Below are 18,966 nucleotides of genomic sequence, written 5' to 3'. Positions count from 1 at the left end.
AGCACAAAAATCCAAAAAGCAGTAAGCAGACATGCCAATTTGGACGAAGAACAATTAAATAATAACATAAGAAAGTTTACAAACGAGAGGAGGCCATTCGGCCCATCTTGCTCGTTTGGTTGTTAGTAGCTTATTGATCCCGGAATCTCATCAAGCAGCTTCTTGAAGGATCCCAGGGTGTCAGCTTCAACAACATTACCGGGGAGTTGGTTCCAGACCCTCACAATTCTCTGTACTGGTACTAAATGAACTAGAAGATAGCAAAACAGAAAAAAAAGAAAACAAAAAAACCAAAAAAAAATAAATTGCTGTCTTTCAGGACTGGCTGAAACAAAAAACTCATTGTTTCAACTGTGGAAAATGCACAGCTTAAGAAAATCTTTATAAAATACTACTGGATTTCCATAGAGATGCCCATGGAGAAGAATATAACATTTCAAGCTACATTAGTCTCCAAGCCGGAATAAAGCGCTGTCAACTAATTAAAACAAAACTGGGGAATCTGGCAATATATACACTCACCCCGTGACTTCAAATAATGTCTTTTTAGTGGTTTGTAACCGCTACAGAAAAACACAGAGAGACACGTCTGCACATTATCCACCCCTTTCCAACATAGACCTTGAAATCCGAGAAGGCATTGAATTTATTTGTATTCCTCTCGTCCCTTCGTTCAGCTCAAACAACACTGTCTTGCACTGGGAGGGGAAAAATAATTAACTCCATGCCGCCTCCCGGTCGATCTTTTCAATGGCAATGTACAATTCAACACATCAAAAAAAAAAAGATCTACTTACTTGTGCATGTTTCAATTAAATTAATTTACTCAGCTTAACTTGGTGTGTAGTTAAAAGTTATAAATAGGACTACGGTATTGGTCTAAGGACATTCAATGAAAACAAAACATGATTTTTGCTTTTTCTTTTTTTAAATCCACTGTTTCACACGGATAATAAATCCAATAAGGCCCTTCAGGGTGTCCGTATACGTCCAATATATGGACTTCTCGGGGGCTGGAGGCAGTCGACTTCGTCTCGTGGCACACAACGCCCGAGGCGTCCGTATATTGGACGTATACGGACACCCTGTCAGGCCTTATTGCATACTTCTAATATAAGAGGTCAGCACATGGAAGAAAATCCGGAACCGGGTACGCAGATCTTTTTGGGGTAATGATTAAAAAAAATAAATAAATAAAATCACATATATTATTTTTTTAAGTGCATGATACATATTTAAATACTATATAGTACACATCTATTTAGTCCCTTCAGATCTGTAGACTTGTGTAACCTTTTTCAGTACTGGAAACATTGTAACAATAATAATAATAATAATAATAATAATAATAATAATAATAATAATAATAATAATAATAATCTTCATTGCTCATTTCTTATACATTTATTTTTTATACTTAACCTTTAGGAGTTTCTAGTGGCACACGTGCATCTAAATTCAAATTTATATTCGCACATGCAAATTTTTAGTCGCATATGCGACCAAATTAGTGGCACTGCAGAGCCCTGTTGTTATGTTGTTTTGTTTCCGATTCAGTTCCTGAGAATAGTCGCCACAGTTCTTATTATTGAGCTGTACTTGCCGCTCAGTTCAATGCAAAAGCTTGTTTTAACGTTGTCTTTTTTATACCAAGCAGAGACCTGCGCTTACAACTGTATTGGCATATTTTCTACATTTTCTTTAAATTCTCAAATTAATAAATTGAAACCCAGGTAGTAAAAAGGTATTGGGTATCAAGGTAATTTAAAACCTCGGTTTTTGCGTACCTGTGCCGCCGTCTAATTTTATATATATATATATATATATATATATATATATTATATATATATATATATATATATATATATATATTACATACACACACTACCAGTCAAAAGTATTAGAACACCCCAATTTTTCCAGTTTTTATTGAAATTTAAGCAGTTCAAGTCCAGTGAATAACCTGAAATGGTACAAAGGTAAGCGGTAAACTGCCAGAGGTTAAAAAAAAAAAGTTTAGGTTACCAAAAACTGAAAAATAATGTACATTTCAGAGTTATACAAAAAGGCCTTTTTCAGGGAACAAGTAATGGGTTAACAACTTACAGCTGTTCTGCAGCAATGGAAGTAAATCAAGCCTTGAAAGTTGATGCTAACATTTCGTACAGGTGTCCCAACTTTTGTTGATTACTTACAAACCCTCTGTCTGTTGGAACAGACTGTGTTACTACACCCTCTTAAGCATTATTTGGACAGTATTGTACTGCAGGAAGTAGTATATTGCTCTCATAATGGCGAGAAAAAGGCAATTAACAAAGGAAGACAGACAGACCATTATAACCCTTAAAAGTGTAGGTCTTTCCTTTAGAGAAATTGCAAAGAAAGCCAAGGTGTCAGTGAGTACAGTTTCCTACACCATCAAAAGGCACTTGGAAACTGGAGGAAACTCTGACAGGAAGAGGTCTGGCAGACCCAAAGCCACAACAGAATCAGAAGACAAGTTTCTGAGAGTCAACAGTTTGCGTGATAGGCGGCTCACAGGACAACAGCTTCAAGCACAACTTAACACTGGTCGAAGTAAGCAAGTCTCAGTCTCACCGATGAATCAAAATTTGAAATTTTCTGTTCATCACGCAGGGTTTTTGTATGCTGCTCTAGGGTAGGCGAAAGGATGGTTCCTCGGTGTGTGACACCAACTGTCAAACATGGAGGAGGAAGCGTGATGGTCTGGGGCTCTTTTGCTAGATCCAGAGTCGGCAACTTGCACAGAGTGAGTGGCACCCTGAACCAAAACTGCTACCACAGCATTTTGCAGCGCCACGCAATACCCTCTGGTATACGCCTAGTTGGTCAGGGGTTCATCCTACAGCAAGATAATGACCCAAAACATACCTCCAGGCTATGTCAGAACTACCTTAGAAGAAAAGAACAAGACGGTAGGCTTCAAATCATGGAATGGCCAGCACAGTCTCCAGACTTAAACCCCATCGAGCTGGTTTGGGATGAACTGGACAGAAGGGTGAAAGCAAAGCAACCTACAAGTGCAACACATTTGTGGGAACTTCTGCAACAGTGTTGGGAAGAACTTTCCGAACAATATTTGATTTCCATTGTAGAAAGAATGCCACGAGTGTGTTCGGCTGTTATATCTGCAAAAGGTGGCTACTTTCCATGATTTCTTTTTTTATCTCCAATTGTTTATTTGTTCTATGCTTTAATTTCAGAGTACATTGAGACATTAAACTGTGTAAATTTCAATAAAAACTGGAAAAATGGAGGTGTTCTAAAACTTTTGACCGGTAGTGTGTATGTATGAATGTGTGTATATATATATATAGTTTACTTTGATATCCATGACACTGTTTCTTTATCAAACAGGCTGTTGTCCCCTACCAGACAGGGATCAACCTCCCAGTTCCAGGGCATCTCTTCTGACCTTCCAGCTTGGCTGGTTGATAAGCTGTTGTACAATATAACCAAAACATCTGACATGCATAGAAAAAGCCAAGTTAAAAGGGTTAACCATATAAGGTTGTGATAGCTAGAAAAGTTACAAAATCAAGATGCAACTGACTATTATTTTCCCCCTGTTTTAAACCCAATTTGTTATGTGTCCTCACCACGGCAACCCACTTACCGATCAGGACTGAAGATCAATGAGCGACCTCTGTTCCCCCTGTCAAGCCCATCGCCTATTTACATGCACTGAACTAACGGATGGTACTGAGCTATTGACCCATTGGGCTTCTGACCAGTAGGGTTCTCTGAAGCACAATGATGAAGTGATGTCCCTCCCTAACGCTGTGAAAGAGCCTCCGTGTGGGACCCCAGCTGAGTTCACTCCACGTTGTGCAACTTGGTGTTAACAGGATTCCAGCCAGAGAGCTCCAGACAGCAAGACTGCACTCCACATGGTAGTGCACACCTTATAATGTGGGTGATCACGTGCTCCCACACAAGTCTCCAAAACATGGGTCTATGATTTTTGATGTTACATATTTTATTAATGGATACACATGGAATTCCCTAGTTCATAGCAATCTCAAGTATACAAAATTTCACAAATTCTTTATCAAAAAGTTCAAGATTTTTGCCACTTTTTTAGAATTTTTCTTTTTCTTAATCTATTAGTTTTTCTGATGTTACAGTGCCTTGATCTATTCAGAAACATACCAACAATGACATTCACAACAGCAGAGGCAGTACCCTATATTTGTCAAAGTTTGGTCCTGCTGTTTTACTTAGTGGAGAGGTCTGGAAGATCTCAGGAGAGCAGAGAGTGAAGCACAGCCTTCAAGCAATAGAACAGACCCCCTCATTGAAATCCCTTGTACTTTCCACACCAAGCTGTTTATCTCTATTATTAAATACCTACTTTATTCAAATGCCTTTTAGTGGGTTTTCTGTTGCAGGATTCTACTGGTAATTTAAACACAGTTTAACTATTGACGTCAGAGATTTATTCTGGGGATGATATGTATACAGAACAGATCTACGGAAATGTGCTCTCTTGTTTCCATAGATGTCTAGTGCCTAGTCCCTATTTTTTAAGGTACATATTTTAAAGTTGTTTTTTCTGATGTTTGCTATCATTACTATTGTAATTACTCAAATATAAGTCTGTGTTCAGGTGGCACATAAAATAAATGTCAAGGTGGTTAGGAGCTACCCCGAAACACTTAACTCAAGGTTTGGGTTGTTTCCATTCTACTGCATCTCCAGTAGCCTGGCTCAACTCCTTAACTAATTCTCTAAAGATTCCTACAGCAGTGCAGCGCCCCAAGCGCCTTACCACAGAAAAAGCAGTGCAATACCACCCCCTTGTGGATGTTCTGATACATTTACTTACCAGCAATCTTTTTTTTTTACTGGCTAGTCTTTTTTCCCTTTTAATTAAGAACACCACATTTTAAATTACAACACTGTATATTCTATGATGTTGAAATAGGTGAGGTACCAGTGAACACCAGCAGCTTTTAACCTGTTTACAGTATCTCAAATGAAGGCACTGCATAGAAAACAACAAGAAGCCACTAAACTCAAGAAAAGAGGGCCTGTGACAATGCTGCTAGTGTTAGACAGGCAAAAAAAATGTTTTAAAGCTGTGATTATCACTAGTCAGGATGTCAAAAAACTGTAGATGACCTATAAACATGATCACCTGCCTAAGCCCTCATCACCAGCAGCTGGAAGAGATATCCCTCCGCACCACAACCAGAACACAGATTCCCTTTGAAGGAACTACATTCCCATAGTGGAGGAATACAAAACCATAAATGAATGCCCCGCCTTAGCATCTCTGTAAATACAACAATTAAAGCCATGACCTACATCCACTGTATGCACGTAACTGCATGTAAAATGCAATTGTGAAATACATGAAACTTGGTAAGGACATTCTTCATCATTCTTTATATCACAATTAGAGGGATAATACAAACGTAGCAAAAAAGAACACACCACAGCAATGCCATTATCAGTATTATACTACAACTTGAAGCTAATTCTAGTGCTGCCTCGTTATAAAGCGACGTGCTATAGTGTGTAATCGGGTATAACACAGTAAGGTTGTGGCTCCCATCTCCCCCATAATGCAACTCGCAAATGTTGGGTGAAAGTTCCAGATACTTGAAGTGATCCTGGTGATGTCATCATGAATTCTACAAGGATAAATTGTAATAGAAACTAAAAAATAGAAAAGAAAACCTGTACATTGTGTGTGTCTCCTTCCTTCATTTTCTACCGTACACTACAGTATTAATTTGGCTTGTGGGCATTGTAAATCATTTCGGGAACAAAAATGCCAATATTCGTTAAGGCGAAACACAAATAAGGCAGTGTCCTAATCATGGACCCCGACAAGCCTTTTATAAGGGGGTAGCAGTGTATTTATTGACCTCATTGAAGTTCACTGAAAGAGCCGAGCTTGAGCGCCCTGTGAAGCGCTCCACTGTAAGCAGTGCTTTCAGAACAGGTGTCATTAATTAGTGTCATCTTCTCAGCCATGCTTTATTTAAGAATGATGGTTCTCCAGGGTGTTGTGATGTGCTGAAATACCACAACAGCTGTGGGCGTCATGAGGCATGACTCCATAGGCGTTTTATGCTGTTACGCCACATCAGAAAACCCTTGCGTACCATAATTGCATTATAAAATGGCATTTATCATTGTTACGAACATACTAATTAGGCACTTGATTATGAGTTTCATTGGTGTGTACTTCCACTGTTTTAAACAAGAATGTGCGCTGCTGTGTGTGGGTGTGTGTGTGTGTGAGGCACTATATTTATTATTTTACAAACAGTAATACCTATTTATCCCTAGAGATTTTCATTTTCCTGGATCATTTTGGATTGGTTATTAAATACAGTTAAGAATGCGATTGCTGTAATGTTACTGAAACAGCACGGTGGAGATGCTTGTGTAGAGGGAGCAGTTAGCCTCAGTTTTGCTGTGGATCATTTCTAAAGTGGATGAAGGACCGTTTGAATTTGGACAGCTCGTTCCCACTTCCAGTAAGGATATGGGACCATGTATTTCTTTATGGCTCATTTCCAGTAGCTTCTGATGGATGCCTTATTTTTTGTGACCCGACACCACTGTTTCAAGCCAAGCTTTGAGAACATGAACAGCAGTAACATCACATCTTCTTGAATGATTTGTAGATCTATTCAACATTCCTGCCACTGTGCTTAGCTTCGACATCATTTACCCAAGGTAATTCACTCATACCCATTAGCTACAGTGAGTAGGTGATGTCGTGGGAGGCGCTGAGGTTGTAAATAAAAAGCAGGTGAGTTTTCAAGCGTTTTCGATTTCTATTTTTAGTGCAGGACAGAGAGATTATGAAGTCCTCATACATCATTGTATGATTTCTTTGTTCCAGTGTGGGAGTTATGATTTTAGGTTTTTTTTGTTGATTGTTCGTGTTGCGTATCTTTTTCCAGACCCGTCTGTGTTTATTGTAAGTGTTGTAAAACATGCTTTATTATAACAGGAGGGGTTCATAGAGTCCCTGTTTGTTTACCTGTTAGCGGATTCATATTTCATGATCAGTATTTTGTGATGAGGCTCTAGCTGTGGTGCTGTTGTGAAATGTTTCAATGGGTGGAACGTGTGACTGACCTATTAGAGAGCACCATCTGTCTGCCGTTTCCGTTTTCTGTTCCGTCATTCTTAAAAACCTCTTTATTGACACTTAACGGTATTCCCTTCATCAACCGACTGTGTATGGGATTATGACAGGGCAGAGGAAAAGCCCTGCATATAAATAAAATCTATTGTTTTATGTTTATTGGTGATGGGAGAATATACAGTGATTTAAAATATATCGTTTATTTTAGAACGGGGTACTCCCCCGTCCCTGTGCATATTTTGTATTTATTTTGTATTTTTGTTAGGAGTTATTTATGTATAAATGTGACGGTGAAAAAGCTGTGCGTTTGTTATTGTGTGGTAGCATGCAAAAACTGGTGCAGAATGTGATCATCTCCGGACTGATTAATTAACTGAGGAGGAACGTGTGGGGAGTTCAGAGGAGAGAAGCAAAACCAAAGTAAAAGCAAAACAATTGCTACCTGTGCTGGAAGCCCCAGCACCGGATTTGTTTAGTTCGGGTTATTTTGTGTGTGAGATTTGTTTTTGGTTCAACCTTTTATTTTCACTCTGTGCTTTCACCAGAGAACCTGCCTGTTTGTGGTTTCATTTCCCTGGTCTGAGGTCACCACCAGCCATCACTGTCACCGCGTTATATCAGCACTTCAGTTCAATTCTACTGGAGTCGATTGTGTGTGGGTTATATCAGCATTTCAGTTCAATTCTAATGGAGTCGATATTCCCTCACACAGATGCTCCTCATCCTGTAACCGTGTAAGAACACACAGCCTTGGCAAACAGTGGCACTTTGAAATAACTACTGCTGGAGCAGACAAGCCAGGCTGCTTTCTGGGAGTCGTCTTAGTTTTGAAATGGGGAGCAGAGGACGGACCAGGGGCTGGACAGTTGTGTTGTGCCAGAGAGAGAGGGGAGAGCAGCGCAGTGCACTGACCTTTGAGGGTTTTCTTCAGGTGGGAGAGAAGGCCGCCCAGCCTCTGCAGGTCAAAGTAGTCCACCTTCCCATTGTAGAAGAGCTGAGGAGGGACGTAGGCCTCTGAGAGATGGGGAGAAACAGGCAGAATGAGACACAGGATGGGGTTGTTGGACAGGAATCACAACTTTGACAACAAGTCTAAAAAGTTACAAACTGTAGCCCAATGTATGATTAGGGTGTCTGCAGGTCCACCATTTACACACAATCAAGAAATATGTATTTAAAAGCTCAATGTACGTCTAACACACAAACCAAATTAGCATTGGAATGTTACTTTGCAGTCTTTACTTGTTGATATTGGTGGTACCTTTCGTCAGCATGGCATAATGTATTTATTTTTATTCATTAGTAAGAATTTGAAACGTTTAACACTTTCAACTTTAAACAATATGTCTCTGTGGCACCTATATGTCCCTGTGGCACCCTGCCGAGGTGCGGGTGTGTGTGTGTGTGGGGGGGGGGGCGAGGAATATTGGGTGGCAGGGAGGGAGTTAAAATCCTCCGTCGTGGTGAGTCTGCAGTGTGAAAAAAAGCAGTCGGCTGACGGCACACGCTTCGGACGACAGCGTGTGTTCGTCTTCGCCCTCCTGAGTCAGCGCAGGGGTGGTAGGGGTGAGCTGAGCATAATAAAATAATTGGCCATTCCAAATTGGGAGAAAATAATAAAAAATAAATTGGCAATGACTGAATTTATATAAAAAAAAATAAATAAATAAATAAATCCTCCCTGCAAAAGCACGTGGGAATGTGGCTGGAGCCATGAACAGAATAAGTGATTATATAATTGATGTATAAATAGGGTGCTCACAGGTGTTAGATTGGCTGGTTAGTGTTGGAGTTAATGCCGGTGTTGGTGGATGTCCGTGTTCCTGTGTCCATGTCCTGTGTGTTTACATTCGTGAGTGTTTCTCTAGAGACCTTTTGTTTGGGCCCTTGTGCCTGTTTTATCAGTGTGTTAGTGTGTCCGTTCTGTTTAGTGTTTTGTTTCTTTGTATTTAATTAACCGTGCACATTAGTGCTTCGCTGCACCTGTGTCTGAGTGTCCCTTCCTGTAAACAACAGCCGTGCCAGTGACGCGGTCCCGTCACATGTGGTGCCAGCGTGGCAAAAGGCCCCTAGAGACTCAGACACGGGTGCAGTGAGGCACTCATGCTAAAGAGTGGCGTGGGCAGGAAACCAGTTCCAGGGCACATCCATTATCATGGAGCAGCAGTAACCACGACATTTCTACATGGCACCACGCTGTGAGATGCACAGCTAATTCAAGGGGGGAATTAGAAGACATCAACACAAGTGTGCAATGTGTAAGCTACACAATTCAAATATAAAAAGGCTGTAAGTACAGCACGACTTTACAATAATTCCCTAATGCTTACAGTGTGACACACTTTATGGTTAAACATGTTTAAACAATTAAACTTGAATATATTGGGAATGTTTCTAACCAATGAGGAACGCCATCATAAGAAGGACGCCCCTTTCTATAAATCACTGCAGCATGTATCTGTGTATTAGACTGCATGTGTACAGTGCATGCCAATGTATTTCACATTCAATATTTATTCAGTCTTTTCTGTATACAGATTGTGAACACATTCTGAATATAAAACACATTGACCTACACTGTACACCCGCTAAAATGTAAACACTATGTAGACAAGGGTTAAACAAAAGGCACAACTCGAACCACTTGACTACTGTTTAATCAGTAACCTTCTAGCACCCCTAACATCTATGGCACACTGTAGTTTCCAATCAGTTGTGACCTGTTCTGAGAGACCGCAGCCATAGTCCTGCACCCTCGTTTATAAAACTAACCTGCTGATCAAGACTCTTCCAGCAAACTCCTCCATAGTAACCGAGCTGCATTCCTATGTTAAAGAGCAAGTCCTTTCAAATTCAATGTTTTTCGTTTTCATTACTGTCCCTTTTTAAGATGTTTGCAATCCTTCTTAGTGGTTCTTATTGCTGTTCCTCAAATACTGTTTATTTGTTATTTCTGGATAAGTCAAGGTGCTTTCATCAGAGTTCAGGAGCTGCTTCTCAGTTCTAGTACATATAGATAGATATATGGATCATAGACTAGATCAGCCAGTCTCTCTATAGAAGGAAGAGACAGTGTCATCTAGTGATCTGCCTCTTTAGACAAGATGTTTTTATTGAGTTTTGCTGGCAATTCAAAAGTGGTGCTGGCACTTAGTAATATGGAGACTGGCTGGCTGATCTACCGTACGTTACAAATAAAATTATCCTACTAAATTCACAGCTTCTGAATTCACAGCAGCTGAACACAGACATATCAACAAAACAAATACGGCATTCGAGTCACAGCAAATCGACCCACTCAGAATGATAGCAAACATCATAAAAAGATCACAGTAAAAAAAAAAAAAAAAAAATCTACCTTTTTTTAAAACAATGGATTTATTGAAGACCTCCAGACTCGGGTTAGCTAACTCCTGTACTATCTCTGGTCCATTCAGAAAAGATACACAGTATTAAACACAGTGCTACAGGTTTGTCTGACACTGAGGGGCAGCAGTGTGGAGTAGTGGTTAGGGCTCTGGACTCTTGACTGGAGGGTTGTGGGTTCAATCCCCAGTGGGGGACACTGCTGTTGTACCCTTGAGCAAGGTACTTTACCTAGATTGCTCCAGTAAAAACCCAACTGTTTAAATGGGTAATTGTATGTAAAAATAATGTGTTATCTGTATAATGTGAAATAATGTATAATGTGATATCTTGTAACAATTGTAAGTCGCCCTGGATAAGGGCGTCTGCTAAGAAATAATAATAATAAAAGAAAGACTTGCAGTCTCAAGCTTCTTTTAGTATTTCTAAACAGATCTGGCACAGCCCTGCTTGTTTCAGTAATTGTGAAAGTGGACTGGGTGCAGGATCCCATCCCTCTGCGTTTGCTGGGGTCTCTCACAACAGGACAAGGCAGTGCTTGGGTTCCTGGTACCTTCACTGCCCAGCACTCCAGAGCTCTTGCGCTTGCTCTCCTCCCAGTAGAAGCGCACTGCAGCGATGAGACGATGCAGGAAACACACCATGTACTCCGGGGGACACAGCACTGTGGGGTTCTGCAAACAGACAAGCAGCCCTGAATCACTGCACACAAAACAAGACAGCATCATATACATCCCCGCACTACTGCAGCCCTGAATCACTGCACACTGCTTCTATACAAAACAAGACAGCATCATATACATCCCCCACTACTGCAGCCCTGAATCACTGCACACTGCTTCTATACAAAACAAGACAGCATCATATACATCATGGTCTACTTTCACACTATGTACATGTACAAGTGTGACGGATAGGTATCGTCACTTAACCCCAGATTCTAACAGGCTCAATAAGTTATGGTAAAGACCAGGTTTGATCACAATGGGACAAGCGCTTCTCTAGATATATACACACTGCCTGGACACTTTATTAGGACCTGTACCTAACATCAATTGCCCTGCTCGCAGCCCGACACGACGTGGCATAGACTAGCTGCTGGAAGGCGTCTCAAAGGATCCATTTAGTCATTAATAAAAGTACCTTAGGACCATTGCATGCAGCGTGATGTTGTAACCTGCATATTGTGATCCACATCGTATCCCAGGTGTACTGTTGTCTTACCCCTCTGTTGCTGGCGTTTTCCTGTAGAAACTTGCGGAATTTATTCAGGAAGATGTACCGGGAAGCTTCACCCTGAAACAGGGATGGTTTGTAAAGTTTTAGTGAGATAGAGGCAGCAGCAGCAAAGATTAGGACTGGGTGTAGGGCAAAATTCTATCAAAAATACAGCACAGGTCACAGTATGGTTTAACTTGTATTATGATTTTTAAGTAGTAATTTTGGGGATTTCTGCTAAACGAAAATATAGCACAGTGCACCAATTGGCCTGTTCTATGTGTGTAATTGTAAATATTAATTTCAACTTCAATGAATGTAATATTGTTATGTGTAACATTTTTGTTAATGAAATTCTTTTGAGGGTCCCAAACCTTACGTATATATGTTCTGAGTGCGTCTTCCAGCAACCCAGGTGGGAATGGAAGAAGCCCTGCTAGAGGGATTCTGATTAAATACAGGTTAGGGAGATGAAAGGAGAGAACAAGCTGTATGTTAAACAGGCTGATAACACCCACCTGTTCAGTTTATGACTTTTCTCTAAAGAGGTCTGTTTTGCGGATTTATGAATTCCACACCTTATTTTGAACTGTGTTTGAATTTTTAACTACCTGGCAACGCCTTCAATGACATCTCATGCTTTGCTTGTTTTTTTGTTTTTTTTGCATAACTTAAAACATTTTTCAAATACAACCCAACAGATAAAACTTGGTACCTAATCACTTCCTGTGCTGCAGGTCATAAGATCTGTCCGCACTCCTTTCATTCATGAAAAAGGTCTTTTAAGGCAGTTGCTCTTAAATGGCATCACAACAAAATGATATCAAATCTTATCACAAAAACACCATTTAGAAAAGCAATTTCCATTTATATTTTAATCTACATTAATAATCCCTTACTGCTGCAAGTAGAAGGTGTGGCCTTTTTGACTAACAGAGCGACGGCAAACAGTCTGAAGTGCTTTGAGATGGCTTTGCCATGAAAGCCTCTATACAAAATTAATTTGATTGATTGAAACAGCTTTCAAAGTGTGAGGGAGCTTGTCTCAGCAGCTGAAATGGAAGGACATGTAAACCAACTAGACCATGAACAAGGTGCTGGGGCGCTACAGCTTTAACTGCCGGAAGACACACGTACCGTCCCTTTGTCCTTGTTGTTCAGCAGAAGCTTCAGGATCTGGACCTGCAGCTCCTCCACGACTGTAACACAAAGCAGCAGGGTCAGGAAGGCCAGGCCTGCAGCCGACGCTGTGCAGCACTTACTGCACCAGGGCGTCCAAACACACAGCAACAAGACAGCAGCTTGCAAAGCTTGGGACTTGCAAATGGAGAACCAGAGAAATGGAAGCATATATGAAGCACGTATTGTTATTGACTCCTGAGATGCAGTCACAACATGTGGATTCCAGCCAGTGATCATTAGAAACTTGAATATGATCATGGATTAGCACCGCATGTGAATACACTGTCTCAAAGTGTGGGGTCTGTAGGAAGGCAAAAACAATGTTGGAGTACAACAGCTACATTTTAATGGAAACAAAATTGTAGGGGATTGAGAGAATTAGAAAATAGTGCAACAAATACACTACTTCAGTGCTGTCTCTAAAAACATGTAGGTGGATTAACTAAAACATTGAAGCCTGGGACAGCCTGGCTCTTATTTTATTCTTGTGCATCTTGTGTATGCTGTGAGGGCATCTTAATCAACTTTGCATTGAAATGTTACCAGCATCTTAAAAGTAACTGCAGTTAACAGAAGTATTGCAGCTGACCTGTTTTGCACTTCCATGAGCTACACTGGACCCAGAAGTGCAGTTTTTAAAACATGAGATCATGTGCTATGTTAGGTTAAAGAAAGTTCTCAGTCTCTATGCCTTATTCTCAGGATTTCTGTTGCACTTCCTGGGTCATTTCACCTCAGCAGTGTTTTCTGGGTCAAAGCATGTTACTGGCTGAAAGCATGTAAGGGAAGCAGCTTTTTGGTTAATGACAGAAAAGAAGACATTGAAGGGGTGGGGACATTTTCACCCTCCAGGTGAAATGACCGAGCAAGTGAAGCTCTAACTGAAAGCATGGTTCACAGAGATTTATTTAACCAAATGTAGTACCAGACATCATGCTTTAAAAACACGAACATGAAAACTGGACCTCTGAGACCAACACAAAGAACGGAAGTGTACAACAGGTAACACATGGAGTTGTTTTGTTAGTTACAATCCTTTGAAACAATATCAACTTTAAATATTCATCTGCTTGAAGATTTGAAGATGGCGCTCACATTAAAAACATGGAGCAAAGTAGGAACAATTACCAAAAAATGCACCTGTGCCTACATAGGATTCGATACACATGAAAATGCCAATGTGGTAAAGACGACAGTTCACCTCTGCAAATATACACCCGTGGTTGTTCCATGAAATGTGAAACAACTTCCATTGTAAATATGTCAGTTTTGGCCATCACTTGTAGGCCTTGGCCCTCCCCACACACACAGCTCACCTTCAATGCGTTTCTTGAGCCGCTGGCAGCCCCGCTCATAGGCCCTGCGCCTCAGCCTCTCCTCTGGACTCTCCTCTCGCGCCTCACGCTCGTCCCTCCCCTTCAAGACAGAGAGAGGGAGGGCAAAACGATGAGTCAAGTAGACAAACCTTTCGGCTAGTGCCTTCTTCAGGGTGGACAGAGCTAAACACAGTCACTGGCAACACGATGGGCAAACTGTCGCATCTCAATGCTGATCTGAGCTGCCTCTACCTGCTCTAGACCTCACTTGTCTATTGTGTAGCTACTCAATGCTGATCTGAGCTGCTAGCTGCTAACCTAGACCTCACGAATCTATTGTGTAGCTACTCAATGTTGATCTGAGCTGCCTCTACCTGCTCTAGACCTCACTGATCTATTGTGCAGAGCTAAGCCGAATGGTGTGGAGTTCATGTGTGGAGGGTTTTCTTCCACTGGGAATCTAGATTGAGAAGCTATGACTGTTTTTTCTCCCAGATCAGTTTCAAGAGGTCAGTAGACTATCATCTGAGCCCCCGGTAGAGATCAGATCCACATGCTTGTATTTAATGTCACAGTGTGGGGTAGTATGTGACAGAGGTCAAAGGTTTTTGGACCTTTTGAGTTGAAATGGTTAAAAAAATGTGTTCCACCTGAGCTAGAAGTGTTTAAGAAGGTTCATAATATTCCTCAGAGTATGTGTCAGTTTTTTCTCAAATAGATTGGATCTATATCTACCATTAGGGTTTGGTAGGGTGTCATAAATGTTTCTCTTTGACAGAAATGTTTATGGTGTTCCAAACATTCTGTGAAAATGTCAGTCCAGGGTGCAGAATTCTAATACCTCAAACCCAAGCAAGTTACACATCTATGGAAAGCTTGTCTCTCGTACAACACCATGTTTTTAAATACATTCATAGGTAGAAGAAATATTTGAATACTTATCTGTGCTCTAACCACAATGAATGAGCTTTTTGTCACTGAAATTACAAACCTACCAAGAGAAACAGAAATATTGACCTGTAAGCCGCATCCTTAAGGGATAAACAACGATAAGTGTGAAATCTGTAAAAAAAAGAATTCCCTGTCGAGTGCCGTTAGGCACCAGAAGCGGTGGATTATTTTCTTAGCGATTCAGCACTTTGAGTTGTTCATGACACTTGTCATGCTGTACCTGCATGTATTCCTGCCGTCCGGGGTGCTCACATTTCTTCCTAACTGACGCTTATTCGATGAAGAGATTCAATCCATTGTTTATTTGGGAATTGCATTTGGTTTTCACTCTTTGCTATGCTTAGTTCAAACAGTTAAAATGTTTGTCTCTCTCATTGTGGGAATGTTATCATGAGTTCCTCGGAGTTGGAGTTTGAAATCCCACTTATATAGACACAAGCGTTGTAAGTGAAGACAGTAGAGAGGATTGTGTTTTAGAGTAGAATGTGAGAGGCATTAGAAAAATGAAAATGAAAAAAACAAAGGAATGTGAACCGGGAACAGAGAGGAAAGTTATTGATTGTTTTACCGAATCGAAGAAAGACAAAGATCTAAATATAAATGCCATCGATTGGTTTTCAAGAAGGACTCAGGCAAAATGTAAGTGGGCTGTAAGCTTGTCACTGATGGAGGGTTACAAAGAGATGATGAAATTGCTGTTGTTCCTGAACCTGTCCAGAGGATATGTGAAATAAAAATTACAAGGGGGGTGTTTATGTGTAAATTAATTTTTTATTACATAAACTTTTTTTTTTTTTACATTATGTTAATGTGGAATTGTATTACTTTTAACAAGCAATGTGGAATGCTAAACACAACTCGCAAGCCCTTTTATAAGTGTTACATCTGAAATGTGTTGTACTAGAATCAACACATTGTTGAAATGATTGTTGCATAATAAAATGGTATTTGCTTTTCTGTTCAATTGTTCTGACTGGTTTAGTTGACGAATCAACAGTTTTCTGTGGATTTGCAGCACAAATTGTAGATGTGTTAATCTGCCTCACACTCCCCTTCTCTTCAAAGCCACACAGTACTTTAGTTAGAAGATTTGCAGAATGAATCAATCAAAAGATCAAATGGTGATGTCACAGAAACGTCACAAAAACAGACAAAGAGCAAGTTCCAGACCTGGCATGTAACAGTCGTCACAAAAACATGCAGCATTTGTTACACTAGCACTTTGAAGTGTATCTCTGAATTGAGAGCTATTTTTGAAAACAGATGAAGACTCTGTGTGTGTGTGTGTGTGTGTGTGTGTGTGTCTGTCTGTCTGGAGCCTTGTCGAAGCGGCAGGGCCACCTGGTGGTAGGGTTTGAAGTGTATCTCTGAATTGAAAGCTCTTTTTGAAAACAGATGAAGACTCTGTGTGTGTGTGTGTGTGTGTGTGTGTCTGGGTACCTCCTTGTCGAAGTGACAGGGCCACCAGGTGGTAGGGATGAGCTCCTCCAGGCCAGCCTCCTTCACTTGCAGAGGAGTCTTGATGTAGAAGAACACAGCGGAGCGCAGCACGTCGAACGTGCACCCGGTTAAGAAAGACTGCCACACTGGATCTTTCATACCACCGGCACACTGGACTACCACACTGGATCTTTCATACCACCGGCAGACTGGACTACCACACTGGATCTTTCATACCACCGGCACACTGGACTACCACACTGGATCTTTCGTACCACCGGCACACTGGACTACCGCACTGGATCATTCATACCACCGGCACACTGGACTACCACACTGGATCTTTCATACCACCGGCACACTGGACTACCACACTGGATCTTTCATACCACCGGCACACTGGACTACCACACTGGATCTTTCATACCACCGGCACATTCTCAACTTGTTTTCTCATCCCAACTAAACCAAGTAGCCAGATCTATGCCCTAGTTTACTGGGGCATCACAGCGCCCTCCTGGTAAAAGAAATCCCTGCACTTCTTATTCATGTAAAGGATATAGGACGTTGCTTAGCAGGTACTTTCTGGATTTCTCGTGTCGGAGGATGGCCGTCGTCAGCCGGAGATAATGAATCTGAAACGAAACAAGAAAGGACTGTTTTCATTTCTCAGATTTCATAGTGACCAAAGATTGAGGGAACCTATTTTCTCTTTTTCTCAGATATGCAACACTGGTGGAACACAATACTAGAAACACCTTCAATAACACTGTCAATCGGGTGCACAGGGGTCCTACTGCCTGCTGCACACAGTGTGCATCTACAGTGTGACAGACTGACTCAACCAAATTCAAACAGAAAATCCTGTGCAATTAAGTGAACTATGGAAAACTATCAATTGTGTTTTGAAAAACTCTTGGCTCTTTAATAAATAGGGAAACGTACAAACTGAAGGAGCTTTCTACTGGCTCTACCTCCTCTACAGATGTCAGGACTGCCCAGTGCCTGACCACCTTCCGGCGCCTCCTCAAGACTCACCTCTTCAGACAGCACCTGTAGAACTCCTCTTTTTTTCCCTCTGGACACTTATCACTCTTCCTTAAATGTGCTTTACTTGCTCTTATCTGCCCCCTATTTTACTGCATTTAATCCTGTACTTTAGAGTACTGTAATCTGTCAAGTGTTATTTTTATCTGTAGTATTTTGTATTTAATTATATCCTGATGTAACTATCACTGACACTTATCTGCTCCATTATTGAATCGTATTTTGTCATACTTGTACTTGCTAGAACCAAAGTCATTGTATTTATCTTGCTCTTAATTGTATTATTACTTGTACTGTGATTCTTGAAATGTATTTTTGTTTACGACTGTAAGTCGCCCTGGATAAGGGCGTCTGCTAAAAAATAAATAATAATAATAATAATACTCCTGTACATTTACAATTATTGTTATGTGAATTGAATGTGTCAGTTTCATATGGTCCTGTCTGCAGTGCATGTTCCACACTGGCACAGCAGTGAGGGTACCTGGAAGCCCAGATCAGGGATGATGGGAGAGAATCTGTAAGCCCTTAGGAGTGACATCATCAGCTGCTTCAAACACTCGTTCACTTCATAGTCCTGGAACAGAAATATATACCAGGAACACAGAAACCACAGAACTCTTATACTGCCATCTAGTGGCACGAAACATCACTGGAAGAGTTGCTGGTCTTTTTAAGATGAATTAGAATAGAAATGTTTAGGAATGAGAAAAGGCCATCCCTTGATAGCACACCATTCTCCCCTCCTGGGGGGTGGGGGGGTTGGCGGGACAGGACGGGGACTACTTTAAAAACACAGTATCTAGTCTTTTTTTAAATGTTCCCAGTGTTTTAGATCCTACTACTTCACCTGGTTGGCTATTCCATGCATTTATAATTATCTGTGTAAAAAAGTGCTTCCTCTTGTTCTTCTTTCTCTCTGTGCTAAACTTGAAGCAGTGTCTTGGCTTGGTTTAACTTTATCTAGACCATTTATGATTTTAAAGACTTCACTCAAGTTCCCTCTTTTCGCTTCTTCTAGACTGAAAAGATGTCATTCTTTTAACCTGTCTTTTTAATTGCCTCTCCACATTGGCGAGACACTTAGATGATTAGTAATTCCAAGGTTTCCAGCTGCTCTCCTTCTCTCACCTCCATCAGCAGCCACATGAGGTCCAGCAGCTGCTGTATGAGGGGGTGTTCATCCACAGAGCCGCCCCCCTCCAGAATACTGAGCAGGAAGCGCATGAGGACGCCCTCCACCAGGTACACCTTGCACTGCGGGCACAGAGCACATTGCAGTATGAGCGCGCCACACAGCATGGCTGTGCG

At 41.0% G+C, this 18,966-nt stretch overlaps 1 protein-coding gene across 1 annotated transcript in view; it reads right to left on the bottom strand.

Moving 5' to 3' along the window:
• Positions 1 to 18,966, bottom strand: part of LOC117412228 (E3 ubiquitin-protein ligase RNF123-like) — a 174,431-nt gene that overhangs the window by 142,325 nt on the left and 13,140 nt on the right. Inside the window, exons 13-21 of the mRNA XM_058988900.1 lie at positions 18,787 to 18,912; positions 18,140 to 18,232; positions 17,170 to 17,243; positions 16,609 to 16,726; positions 14,218 to 14,317; positions 12,857 to 12,918; positions 11,726 to 11,797; positions 11,055 to 11,175; positions 8,048 to 8,149 (exon numbers count right to left, since the gene is read on the bottom strand). Of these exons, the coding sequence (XP_058844883.1) occupies positions 8,048 to 8,149; positions 11,055 to 11,175; positions 11,726 to 11,797; positions 12,857 to 12,918; positions 14,218 to 14,317; positions 16,609 to 16,726; positions 17,170 to 17,243; positions 18,140 to 18,232; positions 18,787 to 18,912 (868 nt within the window). The remainder of the gene's footprint in view (positions 1 to 8,047; positions 8,150 to 11,054; positions 11,176 to 11,725; positions 11,798 to 12,856; positions 12,919 to 14,217; positions 14,318 to 16,608; positions 16,727 to 17,169; positions 17,244 to 18,139; positions 18,233 to 18,786; positions 18,913 to 18,966) is intronic.

This window comes from Acipenser ruthenus, chromosome 16 (genome assembly GCF_902713425.1).
Source record: "Acipenser ruthenus chromosome 16, fAciRut3.2 maternal haplotype, whole genome shotgun sequence".
Classification (NCBI taxonomy): Eukaryota; Metazoa; Chordata; class Actinopteri; order Acipenseriformes; family Acipenseridae; genus Acipenser; species Acipenser ruthenus.
The sequence above is the reverse complement of the archived record's forward strand: the minus strand, read 5'-3'. Positions and strand labels throughout refer to the sequence as shown.